General features: G+C 37.3%; 1 protein-coding gene across 4 annotated transcripts in view; it reads right to left on the bottom strand.

Annotated features, from left to right (window-relative positions):
* Positions 1 to 20,630, bottom strand: part of tmem131l (transmembrane 131 like) — a 54,252-nt gene that overhangs the window by 7,171 nt on the left and 26,451 nt on the right. For 2 of the 4 annotated variants that reach the window (XM_015344654.2, XM_015344651.2), the window contains exons 4-26: positions 20,302 to 20,370; positions 18,904 to 19,027; positions 15,418 to 15,534; positions 14,083 to 14,187; positions 12,874 to 12,951; positions 11,780 to 11,927; positions 10,210 to 10,268; positions 10,007 to 10,112; positions 9,200 to 9,302; positions 8,861 to 9,011; positions 8,343 to 8,513; positions 7,702 to 7,771; positions 7,056 to 7,173; positions 5,957 to 6,026; positions 5,298 to 5,407; positions 4,898 to 4,967; positions 4,079 to 4,212; positions 3,403 to 3,545; positions 2,985 to 3,171; positions 2,487 to 2,672; positions 1,929 to 2,078; positions 814 to 1,405; positions 407 to 534 (exon numbers count right to left, since the gene is read on the bottom strand). In XM_015344654.2, the coding sequence (XP_015200140.2) occupies positions 407 to 534; positions 814 to 1,405; positions 1,929 to 2,078; positions 2,487 to 2,672; positions 2,985 to 3,171; positions 3,403 to 3,545; positions 4,079 to 4,212; positions 4,898 to 4,967; positions 5,298 to 5,407; positions 5,957 to 6,026; positions 7,056 to 7,173; positions 7,702 to 7,771; positions 8,343 to 8,513; positions 8,861 to 9,011; positions 9,200 to 9,302; positions 10,007 to 10,112; positions 10,210 to 10,268; positions 11,780 to 11,927; positions 12,874 to 12,951; positions 14,083 to 14,187; positions 15,418 to 15,534; positions 18,904 to 19,027; positions 20,302 to 20,370 (3,189 nt within the window). The remainder of the gene's footprint in view (positions 1 to 406; positions 535 to 813; positions 1,406 to 1,928; positions 2,079 to 2,486; positions 2,673 to 2,984; positions 3,172 to 3,402; positions 3,546 to 4,078; positions 4,213 to 4,897; positions 4,968 to 5,297; positions 5,408 to 5,956; positions 6,027 to 7,055; positions 7,174 to 7,701; positions 7,772 to 8,342; positions 8,514 to 8,860; positions 9,012 to 9,199; positions 9,303 to 10,006; positions 10,113 to 10,209; positions 10,269 to 11,779; positions 11,928 to 12,873; positions 12,952 to 14,082; positions 14,188 to 15,417; positions 15,535 to 18,903; positions 19,028 to 20,301; positions 20,371 to 20,630) is intronic. The other 2 variants (XM_015344652.2, XM_015344653.2) reach the window with 2 other exon arrangements.

Raw genomic sequence — 20,630 nt, forward strand, 5'->3', positions numbered from 1 at the left:
AAGAAACAAGATGAATGTGACTGCATCCATTTTTATCTCAAACCGCAGCCATCAGGTACAATAACAGTAACTGACTAAAAAAACAAGTACTATTCACCACATCCCCAATAGGAAAAACAAAGAGGTTGATAATGTCATGCAATGTGTGTTCTTCTGGTCTTCGAACCAAATGAGTTCTCACTTACTTAATTGGTTTCTTTTATTCTTTTCTCTTATTTCAGCTACATTCAACAGGTCTTTGGAATGTAACTGGATAACAGGTCTCATGCAAAACTAGGAACATGTTTTATGAGAAACATTTTATAATCTCCATTTGTCTATGCATTATTAATTGGTGGCCAATTAACTATTAGGTTACAAAAGTGGTGCATCACTTATCACAAAACAGGAGACTGAATTCACTTACCCAGTTACACCCTCCGTGGCCTTTTTTCTGTTCCTGCCTGTGTTCCTTCTTGCTTTGCCATTAACAGCAGTGTTGCCCAGTTCTGTTTTGTCAATGTGCTTTTTCTTTGAATTACTGTCTTCTTTTAGCTGAATGGACAGAAACAACAAAACATTACATGGCCTGTATGCAGGATTTGATTTTCCTTTAAGCTCTAAAATATCACAGGAAAAAAAAAACTGACAAAACTGCATGAATTCAGAAATTAAACTTTATATTCATTATTTCAACTTTCTGTATCATGTACCAACAGAGACCATAACTAACTTCACCTCCCGATAAGGGATCTCGATTTTAATTTTAAGAGGTTCAGTTGAAGATGATTCGGAAAGCATCAGTGTCATAACTAGGTTTTTAATCATACCAACCTCTGAAGATGGGGTGTCCTTTTTGTCACAACCCCTTTTCTCTGTAAACTGTGAGAAGGGGCCACACTGCTGTGCTGTGGAGGTGCTATCATTACATGACTTCTCAGCCGGGCTGCATACACACAGGCCTGGTCCACTGCCTGGAGTCAGAATAGTGTTCTCTGAGAGGCTTGAGTGCATTTCCATGGGAAACATAACTGGTGCCACTTCCTTATCTTCTTTGAAATTCGGAGAAGGTTCTTTCAAGTGTGTTTTACTCTCAGACAGGGCCGGGACCTCTGGTGTGTTATTACAAGGACTGGAGTCCTGGTCAGTGCAATGCTCTGAACTGTCTGGTTCTTTTGCTGCCTGAAAGTCATCTTCTGTGGTGTTAGTAGGTGTTGTAATGGAAGCTGCAGAGCTTACTTTGTATTTAGTATAATAAACAGAGACTTTATGTTTCTTCTGTGGCTGAGCAGGAGCTCCAGAGTTTTTCTTAGATGAATATTGGCTTCGAATGGGACCATTGGCAACAGCAAGAGACCCTTTTCCTTTGCTCTTGTCTGATGTATTGCAAGAATCCACAAATGTCTTACAGCTACCTTTCACTTTGCTGAAAAACAAAACACAAAAATCAAAAAGTCGCACAAATCTTTGATGACAAAGGTAATCTAATATTATGGCTACTTTAAGTGCCCTTAAAGATGGGGAAAAATGGCAACTGATCTAAAGACATTCAAAAGATAGCTGTAGTAAAAAAACAACTTTGCAATTCTAAATGGACTTTTGCACTTCATGATGGTTAAAGAACATCTATGTAAATAATAATAATAATTGCTTACACTTATATAGCGCTTTTCTGGACACTCCACTCAAAGCGCTTTACAGGTAATGGGGACTCCCCTCCACCACCACCAAAATAGAATTCTGATAAAGTGTAGCAAGGCCAGATTTCACTTTCACAGTCTTTAACAATTCTGCTTGCCGTACTTTTAATTTAAGTTTTGTAAGCTGACCTTTAAATTCTATAAACAATGAGCTGTTAACTCATTGTAAATACTTACCATAAAAATAAAAGCGTTTTGTAATTTTTGACCAAACATTCAAAATTCCACGCTGAAAAAAAGGCAACTCACCTCATTGAATTGGGGCTGATTGTATCAACAGGGCTGGTGTCTCGAGCTATTATAGAGTTGTGGTTCTGCCTTGATCCCGGCGATGTAAATTCAGAAAGAATATACTGGGCTTGATAGAAGGCCATCAAACACACACCACCCAGAGAGAAACTGGGGGAAAACAACAATTGTATCTTTTCAAGAACTTTGCAATATTGCAAGACAAATCACAAAAATGTACATAACTCGCTAAAATCGGCTCACAACTAAATATACAAATACTTTAATGACCGATTAGTTGTTAAGGTGTCCAAATCACTGACATTTATACATTAACATTTCCTGATTATTTTTGCAGAGGACTGCAATCTTATGCAAAATTCAGTTCTACTACAGATCATAGCACCAAGTATACTCCCCTCTCACAAACTCTACAAAAAAAGATTAAGAATACACATTAGTCAAGAACATCCTTGGAAGAACTGCATTGTGCACAATAGCCAGTGTCCATGCCGTTTCCCTGCAGGAAATTTGTGAGCAAAGCACCTAGGAAGACCTACATCCTGACAGCATACTGACCATGTGAAAATGATGGTGACTACCCAGAAGGTCTCCTCCCAGCTGGGCCCGGGCACTACCTGGGCACACAGGGGCAGCATGTGATGGGGCAAGGTGACATTGAGAGTGAAGGGGAAAGTTGAGCCTCGAGCTGTCACTATAGTCAGGTCCCTGATCACCCAGGAGGAGGTAAAATCAGGAGTAAAACTGGAGGATAGAAAAGGGAGAAGAGGTGGTAAAACAAAACTCTTAACCTCCAATCTGTATTTAACTTAAAGGAATAACAGGGTCCAAAAGGGAGAACAGAGGCAGTTATATAAAGTCAATACGCTGGCAATTTTACAAAACCTTTTAAATTCACATTGTTTGTTTTTAAATGAAATCTGCTATTTACCAATGTGTCTGTAAATGCTACTAATTACCTAGGTTTTCTCTCACTGGTTAAATCTGATAAAGTTCCCCCAACAATGCCTAAATAACCGCGCTTTAAACGACACATATAAAAACCTTAATACATACGCAATGTTGATTTCAGAAGAAGAGTTATAATCAAGTTGAAATGATCGACACTCCAGCACCTCGAATCCAAAACCCTGGCACTTGTATCCATTGATGTTCATGGACATTACGGTCAAAGGCAGCTCTCCAGCGTTTTCCACTTTAAAGCTCTTGCGAATTGCAAACAGAGGCTTGTTGGTTTTGAGCCCTAGATGAAGAAGGATAAAAATGTATGGTTTTACAGCACTGAGTCATACCATTAATCAGGTATATATCCGATTGACTTCTAAGACTAATATTGTCTACATATAATGGCACCTCTGCTGTACGAGCACAGACCAGAAGTGAGATCTAACTGCCAGAGGGGATCCTTCTAGTTAAAGGCCAGGTATGTTGAGCGTCATCTCCCTCGAAGAGCTGTTTTGTGCTGTACTCTCACCATCTCTGCACTCCATCAGCGTGGACTGCGGCACGTTGAAGCGCAGGGAGGCTCCAGCTCCCGGGAGCTTTCCTCCCACCCGCAGCAGCTCTTTGGCGCCATGGCCCTTCACCATCACCATGTCGAAGACTGTCAGGTTGTTCCTGAAATTCCAAAATAACACACTTACTGAGATGCACAGAAAGCCGCTAACCTAACCTGACTATTGTCCAAATAAAAAAAAAAAACATTTTTCTATGTGGCAAACCAAAAGGTAAGACTAGAATGTTAATATAAAAAAATGAAAAAACACCACCTTTACTATTAAATGTATAGTAATATACATCAGTATAGATCTAAAATACTGCAGATTCAGTTTAAGAATCGACTTAAATAAGATGATGTGTATTATGGAGGGAAACACTGGAAGACCTCAATTCTTCCCACAAAGATCTCAATTAAGGCTGCATGAGTACTGTTCACAGCCTGTATTGTTTAAAATTTGAGCTCAGTTTCTAAACCTTCAAACCTTGATCTGATTTTACAATGTATACAAACGCATTAGATATGTTTACACCCACCTAAAACCATTACCATGAATAAGAGTCTAAAAAAACTAATCACAATTACAGATAACTAGAGAGCGCATCTATGCAATACATTATTTCTACAGAAGCTCAGGAATTAATGTGGTTACCTGATCAGTATGACTGAAGTCACAGATTTGTGCTCTACAGGTGTAAATACTACACCAATCTCTTTCTCTTCCCATGGCTGAAGATGTAGCAGCAATTTTCGAGCTCCTTTCTTGACTTTGGTCTTCCTAGTGTCCTGTTTCAATATTTACAACAAAAAAAAATAAAACTCTTGAAACCATGAACAATGTTATATTAGTCGGAAAACAAAAGAGAAGCGAACAGCACTGAACAAGGTCCATCACCATAGTCTGAACTGACAACAGGGCTAAGGTGCCAGGAATCTCACAGTAATATAGAGTAATAATCAGTTTTTAGATTTTATGAAGAATTTTGAATATCACAGGTGATTTTCACACAATGAATATAGTTTTAGGAGGGGACATACTTTGTGTGTTTTTATAATAGCAATTTCAAATGCAAAAATGATTAACATGTTTAGCAAAATTATTTATAGCATCACACATTTCTCTTCATTGCACAACAGTGATTTCATTGCTTCACAGCCACGGAAGTGTTGCATATTGTAAGGACACTGTTCAGTGTTGCCATCTAGTGGTGCAATACATTACAACTACTGTATAGGCAAAGTCAAAAACACAAGAATTAACACTTGCATAAGCTATACTAATGGTGTATTTTTTCCAAAGTATTTGGAGGGCTCCTATAACACCTAACACCACTTTAAAACTGTACAAGACAAGTCATTTTTATAGTTTAACAAATGAATTCACAAAAGGATTTCACAAAAACATAAATATTGACATTCCAACAGACTGGCTGATCAACCTCAGTGAGAGGCTGGATAAAAGAAAACAGACCTGATGGTCTTCAGTCACTAGCGTAAACTCTCCTGTGGTCACGTTGACAGACAGTGGGTTTATCTTGAACCTACAAAACACAAACCACTTGTTAGATAAAAAAGTAAAGGATAATAGCCTAAAACAAAAACATTTACCTTTATTTAGGCAAACAGATGTTAATTTCATAAAAAGCCTGGGCATTAAGCTTGAAGAGAGAATGAAGTTTCCATTTTATCTCAGCCAAGAGTACACATTTTTGTGCTAAACACAACCAGCTTCATAAATCTTACTTATCCACTTTATGGTGAATGGAAAAAAAATTGCTGGTGATGTGTAACTAAATTGGAAGTCTTAAACTAAGCCCAAAACTATTAAATTCAATGTGACAAGCTCAGGAAGAAAAAAAGTACTCAAGTACCACTTTGTCAACAAATCGAGAGCTTCCAAAGGAGCAGGATATGAGGACAAGGCAAGGAGCTGAATGGTCACAGGAGAGGCTGAGGGGTTCTTCAGTGCAAAGTACTTCACCTAGGAAATGGGAAAATGCAGATCAATGCTTCTCGGTTTGTATTGCAACTAAAAGAATGACCTATGTCAATTCTATTTGGGCAGTCATCGTAAGACATTGCAACATGTACTGGCTAAAAGAAATAATACACAAATGTCTATTTGGGCAGCCATCATTTCAGAAACGGTTTGGCTAGTCCAGTGAAAATGAACAACAAGTTAAAAATAATCAAAGCCTTTTCTTACACTGAGAAAAATGCCTTTGAAATCAGGGCTCACATGAGAAAAGCTGGGATTGCACAAATGTTTTATTCAAGTGCATCCTGACCGCCAAAAAAATTTATTGCATTAACTTCGGAGCATCACAAAAAATAATGCACTTTTTGTTGTTCTTGTAGCAAGGTGCAGAGTGTAGTTAAAGCTACTATTAATCTAAGACAAAATGATTAAAGGTACATTTTTCCTTAGAAAAACAAGATATACACTAGCTGCTTAAATAGTGTTAATATCATAATCACTATTGCACAGTGACTAAAACATTACCTTGAGAAAAGGAGAACCTTGACTTACCTTACTCTCATTAACTGGAGTCGCACCAAAGTCAAATGGGTAGCTTGTTTCCATAGGTAGTCGAGGCCATCTGTAAAGAAATACGGTTCTGTAAACTCCACCAGTCTGAGCAACCATTACTTTAAAATTTGATTCCAGTGAGTTTTGGATATTTTAATTCATAAAACATTTTAGAGAGAGGAAGGATTCCCTATCCCTGACCAGAAATACAGGAAATACACACCAGCTTGTTTTTGTAACAACCAAGCCCCGGTACATATTCAAACCCTTAACTGAACTGATGACCGATTTGTATGGTTTGACATTTTTCAGCTTGGGAGTTTCAATTATTGCATCACATAAGAAAAACAAAATCCTGAACTTTTGAGAAGAACACAAAATTTGCAAATATTTGAATCCAGAAACTTGGTAGTTCAAGTGAGGCTTCAATTAATCTTTAATGGAATAAAAACCAGGAAGCATGTGGTGCTTCAGGGCCAACACCGAGAAACCCTGTTCTAGACAAAATATAAAAGCAATAAGATATAATCGGAGTTCAAGCACTGCTTTCTGTATATCTCCTAAATAAGACATTAAAAGGTAAATGCTTATGTGGTCATGCTTAATGCATTCTGGATATTCAGTTCTCACACTTCTATAAGCTCAAATTAAGTGAGATCATTGGTGGGGAAAAAATAAACTCTGGAACGTATTAGGTATGACACTGTGTCATGCATTGTTAACGTATAATACAAATCAGAAGTTAGCAACGGTCCATTTTAAAATATTTTTCACATTTTTGAGGTCACACAAAGATACAATAGAAAACATACAATCCTGATCCTTTGTTATATAGAAGCAAAGTCCTGCCATCCCTAGATCACTCAATGTATTGCTTTCTTTCTTAGCAGAAGAGTCAGCTGTCAGTTGCTAGCGTTGGTCAGAACTCAGAACTGAAAACCAAGCAATTTCCCCATGGAAACTAAATATCAATGCAAAGCTTTGTCACTCCGTTGCACTATTTGTTTCATCTGGCAGAGATGAAATGAGGAATGAACACTGTGCTCAAGCCTAATGGCAATCATGGAAAATGTCTGGCTTTTCACTAACAAGAGTGTACCTGCAGGTTAGGTGGTCCTTCTGGCTCTGCCACTGTGTGCAGATCTCTTTGGCTAAACTGTTATCCACCCTCCAAGTGGAAGAGTCCAGGAGCAGACTGCCTGGCCACTGAAGCCGGCCTGCCACACACAAAACAGTTGTAATAAATCCACAAGTCCCCTCAGATGCACAAGTCGCTGCCCTCAAACTATCTTAATCAAAGAATTCAATTTAAATTATTACAATAATATACCACAACCATGGTTAGCATGACAAATATGATACATACTGTACATCTGTAGAGGACTGTAAGTTTCATATTCCCTTCTATATGCTGTTGTTCTTTTGCATTAGGATCTACGTGCTTGGGGAAGTTTCGCACAAAAGCAATTCAAATTTCCATTTTTCCTTATGAATCTACAGCTAAAATAAATTCCTCATCATTCTTCATGTAAAATCTAATTTAATTCTGTGATCACTATACATAAGACATCTTTTCTTAATAATAAATTATCTGCCAAATACACACAATGGTAAACAATAAAACAAATCACTTCAGCATCAAAGGGAAGAAGGGATATTAGATGTAATTCTTAAATCATTGAAGATTTAATGAAACCAAAGATCTAGCCCCATTCCAATCTTAAACCAATGGACCAGTTTTTAACCTGCTTTAGACAATCCCAGTTGACAAGGGTTACCACACTCTCCATTGGCTTCAAAAACAAGGTCCCCCTGCTGGAAAGAAAGATAGCATATGAGCAAGGAATTACTAACTGGTGACCCAAAACTGACCCAAATACTGTTATCTGAAGAACCAATGTTGACGCTTTCTGAGTCATGTTTGGATGACTAAGCTTTAGTTTCTTCCTAAACAGTGAATAACAAAAATAGTGCATCATGTTAAAGGATGACCACATCTACAGTAAATGTTTAAATGATTTTGTTACCTTTAACAGTTGCCTGTTGGCTCTTACACTAAGTTAATGGTGCTGCACCAGACAAGTAAAATAAAAACTGAACAAATGACTATGATTTTTTAAACATTTTCTAGAAAACAATATATAGCATCAAAACCCTACATCAAATGTGCAAGAAACAATTACTTTCAAGTGGTAGGGTAGCTTGAAATACATAGCAGACATTGGAGATCAGAAACAAGTACTGTGCAAAAGAGAAAGGAAAACCGATCTTACGTTTTCAGAGCTATAACACTAAAGATCGGGGAGTAGTAAGAGTACAGTACAGATTATTTCATTTTGGTTCCTGACATTTGCCCAAATTAAAACAGAATAACAAGAAACAGTACCTTTGAAACACTAGAGCGAATCTGCAATGGAATCTGTAGAGAGAACCCAAGGCTGGTAACTACAACCAGACCAGTTATCACATTCATAGGGATTTTCGTATTAACAAACTTCATAGAGAACACTTTCCAGCACCCAGGAGGCACCGACACTGGGCCACTGAAGTTCACAATCTGAAAGGCACACAACAGGTTATTAAATCAAAACCATTATAGTGTAAATCAGGACAATCAAGATCAGTAGGTTCATATACATTTATTTAGATCTGTCAATTATAATATTTTATATAATCAATAAATTTTTAGATCAAACTGAAAAATATAGATAGAGTTTTCTTAATGAAAAAGATGATAGTTTGTATGCCTATCATGTTTTAAGTTATCAGCCCTGTTGGAAGTGTTGTTTGCATATATGTAGCAACAATGTGTAGCTGTCAGAGAGAGGAAGAGGACAGCAGTGCTTTAAAGACTGAATGCTTCTGTCTATCTGGTAGCTGCAGGCACCAAGGAAATGCATTTACCTTTAACAAGCTCTCCATCTGTTGGTGCATAGTGACATCAACAACAGAAAAGCGGAAGTCAAAACCATTGGTTAACCATACATCCACATAGTCTCCGCCATTCTGTTTTTGTTTCATGTGAAATAAAGTGGGAAGATCATAACCAGACCTCCTGAAAAAAAAGTAAAACACTTTTGTATTCTTTTCAGCCATAATAACATATCCCTAGCTTATATAACTCTATGGATATATTTTATAACACCACTTTGAAATAAACAATTTATCCATAATTTTACATTTTTCCAATGTAATTTTGTTTATTACATTTAAAGAAGCAAAGAAGCAAAAGAAGTGACTCACCCATTTGTTATGTCAAATGCAGGATATGATTTTAATGTGTAGCTGCCTAAGATTTGCAAGCTGATTTGACCAGTGCATTTTCTCTCGTGAGCAGGTAAAGTTCCTGAAAAAAGACAATTCACATTTGAAAGATGCCTTTATCCAAGGTAACTTACACCAATAAGTAACAAAAAGAGTATAAAAGGATACAACTATATTAATAATATATAAAAAGTATTTACAGAATGTATACAGCACACTGTACATACAACATCCATCCATTTTCTAAACACTCCATCCAATTCAGTGCCGCAGTGAACCGGAGCCTATCCCAGCAAGTAACAGGAGAAAGGGGGATGGGACACCAGTCCATAACAGGGCACACACATACAAACACGCATACACTTACACCAGGCCCAATTTTCCCAGGGGCCAATTAACCTACCAGTATGGTTTTGGACTGTGGAAGGAAACCGGAGCACAAAGTGGAAACCCACGCAAAAACGGTGAGAACATACAAACTCCACACAAATAGCACCGCAGGAATTGAACCCAGGGCCCCAGTGCTGCGAGGCAGCAATGCTAACCACTGTGCCACTGTGTCACCCACTCACCCACTGCATAAATAAAAGAGTCGTTGATATTATTCAGTATTACAACTGAATTTCAACTAAAACTTCAATAAATACTGTGTGCAATCTTTTTTCTAGATTCTTCAAAACAATATATTCCTAGAAATAAAAAAGGACTACATTGAGTACCCAAACACTAGCACCCAATTGTTTACTGAAAAAAAGTACATTTTAAACCAAAACACAACATACATACCACTGCAAATTAGCGAAGCAACATGTGTAAAATTTGTTGCAGACGCTCCCAGCTGAACTTGCTGAAATTTTAGCTTATTTTCCATTCTGGAAAGAAGCTGCATTTCCTGCAACAACAACAAAAAAATCAAACTACTTCTAACACCATTGGAAAAAATAGTGATAACAGATGGAATGCATAAAATTCACAAATATCTTGCTTACCTTTACATATAAATGCTTGACTCCAGAATTCAAAATAAAAATGTTAATTAAGGGCTCCCCTATAAAATTAAAGAAAAGGTAAAGATTTTAGTTTTTGTAAGGACTGATAACTGATAAACTGATCCCCTATTTAGTGGAAATTAGTTATTTTAATCATTCACGTGAAGACATACTTGTCAATACATATTTGTAAACCTGTGACTTAATGTGCAGTGTAACATCAATTAAGCAGTAGAAAAGAGAGGGTGTATAATCACTGTGCATTCAGGAGGCCTCAGCTGGTATTAACCTTAGAGAGTGCATTCTGCAGCCTGTAGAGGGCACTCAATGACCAACTGGGAAAAAGCATATGCACCAAGATCAACTTTGCACTTACTCAAATAAACCAAACCTATAAACAGTTCAAAGACATGAAAACAAACCATTGCCTATGTTAAAAAGGTACCAGAGAAAAGGGATGAATCTCAAGAGATTTCAGTGCTTTCCAGCTCTTATTCAAAAAAGACAGGCATGCCTATCTCTGAAATCTGCCCCAGGGGACAAGAATTGGTCCTTCCCCACCTCTGCTCAGGACTCCATCTGTACCAGTATATGTAGCCCAGTACATTTAAGCTCATTTTAAAACGTGAAGCAATTTCACTACATTTTCGATACTACGAGGTTCATCTTCAATGGCTACTCATGTTGTGTGAAATGGGGCCAGTACTAGGCTGTGTTGCTGGGGTTTGGTCAATATGCCATTGCCTTCTCCAGGGGAAATCCCTTTCAAAGGTTTCTTCTCTAAGAAGGCTGTTCAGTCTTCAGAGATGGGGAGTTTCAAAATCTAAGGGGTGGCGTTAAGACCCTGGATAAAATGTTTCCAAACTTCAGGAACCAACCGAACCCAGCAGCAACAGGCCTGGTTTCCCAGTCGAAAGAGCCCTCCATGACAGAGGCCCTGTTCCTAAAGAATGCAGCACCCAAGATTCCAGAGTTCAGTCTGTTTGTAACGTATCTGTGTAAGGGAGCTACACCCATTGGACTATTACTTCCCTGTTCTGTCACTTCAGGTTTTTGTGCAAGAATACCATTCCAGCTTTTCAGTGGTGCGAAAATGCCCTAACCATCTAAAACAACCACTAACTGCTGGAACTGAATAACTGATTATGCAATTCAAACCACACTAGTAAAACGAATATTGAGAATACAGTACACTGCTGGTTAAAACCACAGCTTGGAAACAATTAGCAGAAAAGTCTGAGGGGGCAGGTGAGAATCTCTACGAGGCTTTTGTATTATTGTTCTTGCAATTCACTATGACACTAATTTCTAAGTATACAGGATCTTCTTTAAACCTAATGTTTCTTTTTAATGTCACCATCTCAGCACCTAGTAAGTACTTTGTACACTTTTACTGAACTGATCTAAAACTATGATAGCGTGTGACTCTTGTGAGCTACACAATGTGTTAAAATTAATTTCAAAGTAGTCCTTGACATTTCAAAAATATGACAAAACACATCACTTAATCTACTCTAACATCACACCTATCTAAAACTCTTGAACTTGAAGGTAATTATGTTTTACTTACACAAACCATTTTCTTCTGAAAATATAAATACAACCATTATGTTCTCCAGTATATACTGCTTCAATTTTTCTAGATCTGCACGTTTTTCTCCTCTCTCAGACAGGCTGATATGCATTACGAGCTTCTCGTCTGTCATAAAATAGAACCCCTGGGAAATAACAGGAAAACACTCCACTTACACAAAGAAAAACAGCTTCCATAGCAAAGAGGAATACAGCACAGTTTACAGAACAGTACAGTAACCTGTTTACCATTTCACACAGGAACAGTGTCATGCTGTTTGCCTGCTGGGTGACTAATACTCTTTAATTACAAATCTGTAAACTGCATGTAATGCACAATACAAACACACCTGTAACATGTACACTGACATGTTATGTATTAATGCTTCACAGCATTTTTAAAAAATGTATAGAGTATATATTGTATAAACTAAGCAACAGACATAGGTGACTGTTTTTATACGGACTGCTTCTGTTAACTTTCTTAAGCAGTAAAAAGGCTGTTGTAAAACTGCTAGAGGATGGGCACAGTATTGGGTCCCAAAAACACCTACACATAACATAAACTTAATAAAATCTCTTTTATTAAGTTAAATTAATTAAAATTTGGTTCCTGGTTGTATTGAAAAAATGCCTACTCATAGTTTTTGAAAGTCACAGCAGGGTACTAAGAATAGAAAGAGCACAACTATAATAGAAAGTGAAAAACTGCAAATCCCTATTAAGATTAAAATAGCACGCCTATTATGACAAATTATGTGACATTTACACAGTATAACAGGAAAAATAAATTGAGCTTGTATTCAAATACTATACGATCATTTTCATTCTAATCATGTACAAGAAAACCTGAAGAAGGCTCCACAGCCAAAATGTTTCTATTTTTCTCTTTTCAGCATGGAATAAACCTTTACTTATTCCATGTACAAGAAAAGCCTCATTTTGTTTTTAATTAGATTATTGGCAGGAATCTGCTACGTCCCTTGTTTCATAATCGCTCTGTCTACTACTACAGTAGTCCAAGTTTGGTTTAATTTAATCAAGACATATCTACAGTAAAGACTGAAGTTCAACTTTTAGTTTTTTTTTTACCTGAGGATATTTGTAGCTCTTGTTGGGCAAACTACATTCCAACCGTAATCCCAAGATACTAATATTTGCTGCATCTTCCTGTAAAGCCAATCATGTACAAAAAAACACATCACAAACACTGACAGATTACTACATATATGTTAAAACAGCAAGTATATTGAGGATTTTGGTTCCTAGCAGATAACATATTACATACCTACTGTAGTTAGCCATCAGCCAAGAGCTTACCCCTAGCATGGGCTGAATAGCCTCTCCATATGTAACATTTCTTATGGCACATTTAGTTCCTTCTGAATGCAATGTAGAATTCTCAATACCTTATTATAAACCATTAAAAAAATAATGTGATTTTTATGTGAATAGTGATTGGAAGATGTATAAAAAAATATATGTATTAGACAGTAGGTATTGATTAAATGTTTTGGGCAAACATTTTGATTAATTGATCACTCTTGACTGTGATACACTTGAGATTTCAAAAGAATAGCAACTTTGTGATGTCACTATGCTGAATAAGGCTGGACTAAGCCAGTGCACTGTTGCTCACCGTCTAAGTTGTTCGCAACCAGCAATTTCTAACAATATTAAGATGTTACAGCCAAACAGATTGTCAATTGCCATAATCTGAGAGATCATGACCTTGCCTAGAGTAATGGTGGTTACACAAGGCGAACACTGGTTTTATGTTGCACAATATCCAAAACAAATTTTGTTTTGTAAAAACAGGAAACACAAGAAACAAAGATAAAAAACACAAATGCAAGGAACTTCAAACTGAAAAGAAAGAATATATTTTCTCTGTGCTGAATTTCAAAATACAATGCCATAGTATTTTATTAAGAATTCATCAACACCAATCATAAAATGCTGTTTTCAAAAAGATGTTGAAAGTGAAAAAGGACAGATCAGATAGTGAAAATAGACGTGCTGCAGATTGCCGGCAGGTATCAGCCAGCCACTGACTTCCTGTGAAAACGGGCAGATCAGATCCCACGAGTTATATATGCACTTTCACTAGCTTTGTTTTCAATACTGGTTCCTGCAGTTAACCCACTGTCACATACTAGTACTGACAGTCTGCAGACCTCAGCTGCTACAAGATATCAGATGTCAAGCAGTCTCTGCACCTGGAAGAACACTTACTGTAGTAAGTCAAACAGAAGATCAAACAACGGATAAGGTAGCAAAATGAAAGGAATTACAGTATACCTGAGTCTGTGTTAATTTGATGCTTTGAATATGTGGAAATATTAGCATACTAGATTTCTTCTGAAAGTTTTTTAAAGTGCCATGGTGGACTCCAACTCCAAATATCTAAGAAAAACAAAAATATTATTTCATGCCAACACAAATTGGAAATATACAGTACAGTAACAATCTAAACATGTTATCCTTTGAAGAGTTACTATTCTGAACTCTCAAATATGGTACTAGCCATGCACACATGGCAAGATAATTGCTTAATTCACTGATAATAATAATAATTATTATAATTGCTTACACTTATATAGCGCTTTTCTGGACACTCCACTCAAAGCGCTTTACAGGTAATGGGAACTCCCCTCCACCACCACCAATGTGCAGCATTCACCTGGATGATGCGACGACAGCCATAGTGCGCCAGAACGCTCACCACACATCAGGTATCAGTGGGGAGGAGAGCAGAGTAATGAAGCCAGTTCAAAGATGGGGATTATTAGGATTATTAGGCCATGATTGGTAAGGGCCAATGGGGAATTTGGCCAGGACGCCGGGGTTACACCCCTACTCTTTTCGAGAAACGCCCTGGGCTTTAATGACCACAGAGAGTCAGGACCTCGGTTTTACGTCTCATCCGAAGGACGGTGCCTGTCCCCGTCACTATTCTGGGGCATTAGGACCCACATGGACCACAGGGTGAGCACCCCCTGCTGGTCCCACTAACACCTCTTCCAGCAGCAACCTTAGTTTTCCCCAGGAGGTCTCCCATCCAGGTACTGACCAGGCTCACACCTGCTTAGCTTCAGTGGGTTGCCAGTTGTGAGTTGCAGGGTGATATAGCTGCTGGCTCATTGCTTCCCTGAATGGATAACCATCAGAATACAGACTGTGGGAGGCTTCTACAGTACATGCAATGGCAGCTCAGCGTGTCCTCATTTTACTATGAATACTATACAAACGGTGAGTATGTGTGTTGCCTGATAAATCAGTTAAGGTTCTTAAATCCAAAGCATTTGAATGATACACTAAAGACTGACACAGAGGCAGTCACTTGTTTTCTGACGTCTTAAAACAATCACAACAGTGGGAACGTGAGATTTTTAAAATATGCTTTACATGTTTGGTATCTTTAACCATAAACACAACATTCCTCTTAGGAATCTCCCACGGTTGTTTGCCCCTTACATGTATCACAACTGCCTCAGTCTCTAAGTTGTACAGGAAACCAAAAAACCTCCGCACACCCTTTACCCCTCTATGCTCTTTGGTTTACAATATTCTGGTTTGAGGGCCTAAGCCATAATAATATATGATTTTCTCAGTTTTGACTAAATTGCTACTGACCTGGTAGGAGAGTACACCATGAGAGGATGTGTTTATAAATAATGAATTTTCTACATTTCCTTCCTGTGATGGAAGGAAGATAACTTTAAATGATGTCCGGCCCTGGGGAGGGATCACCTGAAACAGACATGATCAAACAATTAGAAATGGAAAATTGAAGTAATAACTGTTGATCAATGCAGAAAAAATGGTTCCCAGAATTACCTTAAGAATTATGTTTTATATTAGCACTGATTTCTTTAATCAGTTAAATTTGCAAGCTTATAACAGCTTATATGTTGATCTTTTAATACTTCTCAATAATTTGCAAATGATCATGATCAGCTCAGGCAATATTTTTCAGTGTAATGAAATTCTTTTTTCTTAGATTATTACATTTTAACAAGGTTCTCTATATACTGTACCAGACAAAACAAGACTGACTTTTTAAAAGTCCATGACCTTGCAGGAATAAACTGAAGAAATTTCATCTTTTTATCCATTTAATCCATAAAAGGTCAACTGAAATTACCATACCACTGTTACATGATTTCATAACATTACAAAAGAAGTTAGAATGAAGCAAATTGAGATTGATCATTCACATAAAACTGTACATATATAAACTAAACTTCCTTTGAATTTATACAGTATTTCACATATAGCATGGGGACAACATCTATATTTACAAACAGAATGAGACACAGCCATTCTGTACTGATAGCTCACTGCACAGCATATCATGTGGGAAGGTAAGAAATGACTTTGCCATTTGCAATAAGGGAGAAATTATAGTAGGCCAGGCCTTAAGTGGATGCTTGCCAGGACATTGGGGATAATATTTCTACTCTTACAAATAGTTCTGTGGGTTCTGTGTGATGACAAATATTAAAAACCTTGGTTAATATCTTATCTGAAGGATGGCCCTTCCCACAACACAGAGTCCCCTGTCACCATACTGGGGCACTGGCTTGGAAATTCTGAACCAGAGGGGAAACAGATTGTAAATGAAGGCCGTGTACAAAAAGACAAAGACATCAGCCTGGAATTTTGGAACCAAAAATTGTTAATGTAATAACCCATTTGCAGACGTAAAGATGGTTTAAATAATATTCACACCCAATTGCATAGATTACTTGTAATGGTTTCCTGTTACCTTCAGGAAGCTATTTATAGAGCCTATGTGGTTGTTCAGCTGTCTTTTTTAACTGAAACTGACAGTCTGTAAGTCCTGTAACCAAACATCTTCACATTTTGTCAAAAATACAAAAATGCATATCTTAGTTTGAAGCACTTCAAACTAGTTGAGAAATTACAAAAGAAGCAACTTAGCAAGCCTTGTTGATTCATCAAAACTGTTAACTGTTAAACTAAGGCTAAATCCGTTACAAAATGTAAAGGCTGTGACACTATGTAATCTGTTTCAATTCTTATTACTTGGAATTATATCCTACATAGACTGACATGTAACAACCCTAGCAGCCTGCTGTCGGTGCTCCAGCAACCACCTGGCAGCACAATCTGTCAGCATGGACAAGCAATCCTATTCCAAGTGACAAATTCCAGGCAATATCCAATCAGCACACTACTGCGTCACATAAGGGCTGGCTGTAAAGTAAAAATGGTTAAAAACTGATACCACAAAAACCATAGTTGCCTGGAATCAGCACAGAGAAGGAACACTGAATTTTCTTAAGTTTAACTGTCAATTAAATGCTTTTTAATCTGGTAGTCGATTGTAATAGAATATTAAATGATCGCAATAACAGTGTAGGTAATGCATAGCAATGCATCTGATTGCTCTTTTAGGGACCGATTCCAGATCGCCAGTATCTAATTGTTGATCATCATAAAACTGCATATAATTTTATAAAAAGAGCAAAACCAATCAGCACAGGAGCATTATGAATGATTCCTAACAGAATGATTCTCCAAAGGGGTTTTCCTGTTTCTATTTCATCTTCTTAATTATTTTTATTATGTGACATAAGCTTGTAAACATATTTTTTACAAGCCCTTAATGACTAAGGAGTTAAATGAAACAACAAAACCTGCAGGACAACACTGGACTTCGCTACCACTTAAATAAGCAAATGGAAAGCCATTTGACTGCTTTCGCCATCTCTAGGAAGAAAGATGAAGTTTTCATTTCTAAAGTTATCAAACACTGTTATAAATGCCCAGACATCCTGGAAGCCACTGAGAGTGTGAACTGGGAAACAAGATGTCCTGCTCCAAATGATTCTGAGCATGTCATCGGTACTGTCTTGTGTTCCCACCAATTCCCTGGGTGAGGGATAGGTTTTTTTTGGGGGTTCTGGGAGGGGCTGTGTAATGTGGTTTGTGGAATTGGGGTTACACCAATTTTTTATACTTCAATCTTGCTGATTTTTTTCTGCACTTCTCTCCACTTATCAAATTCAAGTTTATGCGTTTTATTTCAATTCCGTATATAAATCTATCACATTCTGTGCATAACGCTGAAAAAAGAGCTGTTATCAAAGGACCCTGTTACACAAGTCAATGCCCAGTCAATCTATTGCCTGTGACATCATGGAGGGGGACTTTACCAGACACAGCAAGCACAAAGCACATAGCTCACATTGAGGGCGAACTGCTTTCAGTTCAGCCACACTCAGACCTACTGTACGTCACATGAAAGCCTCAAAAAATAGTTTCCAAGCAAAAACAGTTGCTTTTTACTGCTTATTTGTTATCTTAGCAAGTCATAATTATTGGTAGGTAAGTCAGATCAATACATAAAATAAGGTTCCAAGAGCAAAAATCTTTTAAAGTAATTCTCCCATTGATTACAATTAACTACCAAATCAAAGTTCAGGCAGCAGTAGGGGTACATTTTAACCAATTAATTCACCAGAGCTGACAGTCAAGAGACATAGCAGTTTGCTGTCTGGATATATTCTGGAGCTTGTCAGTTGGAAAAGGACTGCATTCTTCGGCAGGTTCCTAGGGATGGTACACAGGGCAGTCTATAAAGTTTATGGCTACAAGGCATAAAAGCTGCCAGCCCACTGTACCGTGTAGCAAAGACCTTAGAATGCAAATATTAATATTTTCTCGCCCAATGGCAAAATCAGTTTTTATGCAACGACTTTCTCCACTAAAAGTTTGACTTGTATTATAATAACGTACATTATTATCATGATTTAATTGCTGGATATAGTGCACATTACCCTTCTGTTAAGCTCAGGGGCTTTCTCAAATACTTTTAGAAAGCTAGTTTGTTTCAAACCATGTGAGTGATACAAGTATTATGATGTTAATACGTAGTTTGTGAGGACTCTACAATATACAGTATTTAAAAAAAAAATAAAGACAGAAATGTCAGTCTCTGGAATAAAGATGCCTGCAGACATCTAGCAATCAAACCTGCCTCCCAAGAGGCCAAATCAGACAGCGAGGTCAAGTGGAAATAAGAAAGACCCCTGTCCCTGCAGTTTATCTGATGGTGAAGCCGCTGCAGATGTGGCTGGAGCAAATACTCACCCTTCTCTGGAATGAAGGCATGTGAAAATGTCTGCTGGATGTAAACATTGATATCAATGTCACTGGTAGTTCCTGGCTAGGGTTGTGCACATATATTGTTTCAGCTCTTGGCAGCCCCACAGGCCTACAGAAGTTAAGTAAAGAAAACAAAACAGTTCATGTACTGTATGTGAAATATGGATGCTTATACAGGCAAACAAATGCTGGTTTTATGGCATTTTCCATCATTGAAGATATCACTTCTAACAAAACATTTTCCCATTTTTACGATCCGTGGTAAAGTTAAAATGTTGGTATGGCAGTTTTGTTTTACTTCTCCTGCATACCCATCTTCTCCACAGAAACAAAGTATGACTGTGGGCAAATAAAGATATTTAGTACATTTCTGCCAGCAGCTAATCTTGAATGTGTACACTTTAAAAAAAACACCCATGTTCAAAACCTTTATGTCAACTTGCTAAAATAATATTACAATTACATCTGTGTAAACCCTAGCTAAACGCCATGCCTATTTATGACAATGGAAGCAACTGTATTAAATATATATATATTAACTCTATTAAAGAAGACATTTCACAAAAAACATTTCAATTATGATTTACAGTGGCATTTTTAATAAGTACAATATCTAGCGAATAAAGATAGTAGCATTCTACAGTATATCCTCTTCTAGCAAATGTGATGCATGCATTTTCACCAATTAAAACCTTTTACTTTTACAGGTAGAAGGTTTCACTCAGACTTACAACCAAACTTAACAGAACTTTTCAGAGTCTGCATTGCCACAAAGATACCCAAGCACTTAACCTTTCAAATAGTTGTCCTCAACATAATGAAAAAGAAACTGCCTTATTTGGCTACTATCAGTCTGTGCTCTAAAGTACTACAAACCTCTAAGTTTGTAAAGCACTGCAGCTATCCATATTAAATGTAATGTACCATTTGGGTTATAATTATAGGTGTATGGGAATATTTTCAAATCTTTCTGATAAAACACAGATGTTGTCTTTGGTAAAAGAGAATTTGTAAAACAAATCATTTTTTTATCCTTCCCTAATAAACATTTCTGAAGTGTGGCTTGGGAAGTATGAATGTTATATAGGCAAATGTTATCTGGGTTGTTACAATGACATAAATGCACTCAATTTCACCAGCAAGCAGACAACAAAGGATCATTGTGGCTCCCGATTCTAAAAATGTTCCTTATTCTTTGTTTAAAAAATCTTCTTTCTTATTTCTTTTACAAGAGTATCAGCAACAACTAAGACAATAAATGCACACAGGACGTGTGAAATGAAGTGCAGGTTCTTCGGTGTGGTCAAGCCCACATCTACAAATAACAGCTGAGCTACCGGTCACTTAAGTACTATTGCAATTGCTAATGGAGACACGACTTACTGTGTTCCAAAGTCCAGAACAGATGGCTGGAAATGCAAGGCTCTCCCACTTGGCACATAAAATGAAGAGCTGAGGAAAGAAAGCAAGAAAAAAATTAACACCAAATGTGTAAAAAAAAAACTAATACTGGCACAATATGGCGGTGCTATAAGCAACATGAAAGATCTACACGGCTGTAAACTGTCAGAGACAAAAACAACCCAAAAGGGAACACTTCCAACATTACAAGCTGCCAAAACATTCTTAATCATATGATGTAGACATTTTAAATTAAATACTTTAGTTCAGGCACAGAATAATTTTTCATTCAAGAATAGCTCTCTCTCCTC

Source organism: Lepisosteus oculatus, chromosome 1 (genome assembly GCF_040954835.1).
Source record: "Lepisosteus oculatus isolate fLepOcu1 chromosome 1, fLepOcu1.hap2, whole genome shotgun sequence".
NCBI classification, from domain to species: Eukaryota; Metazoa; Chordata; class Actinopteri; order Semionotiformes; family Lepisosteidae; genus Lepisosteus; species Lepisosteus oculatus.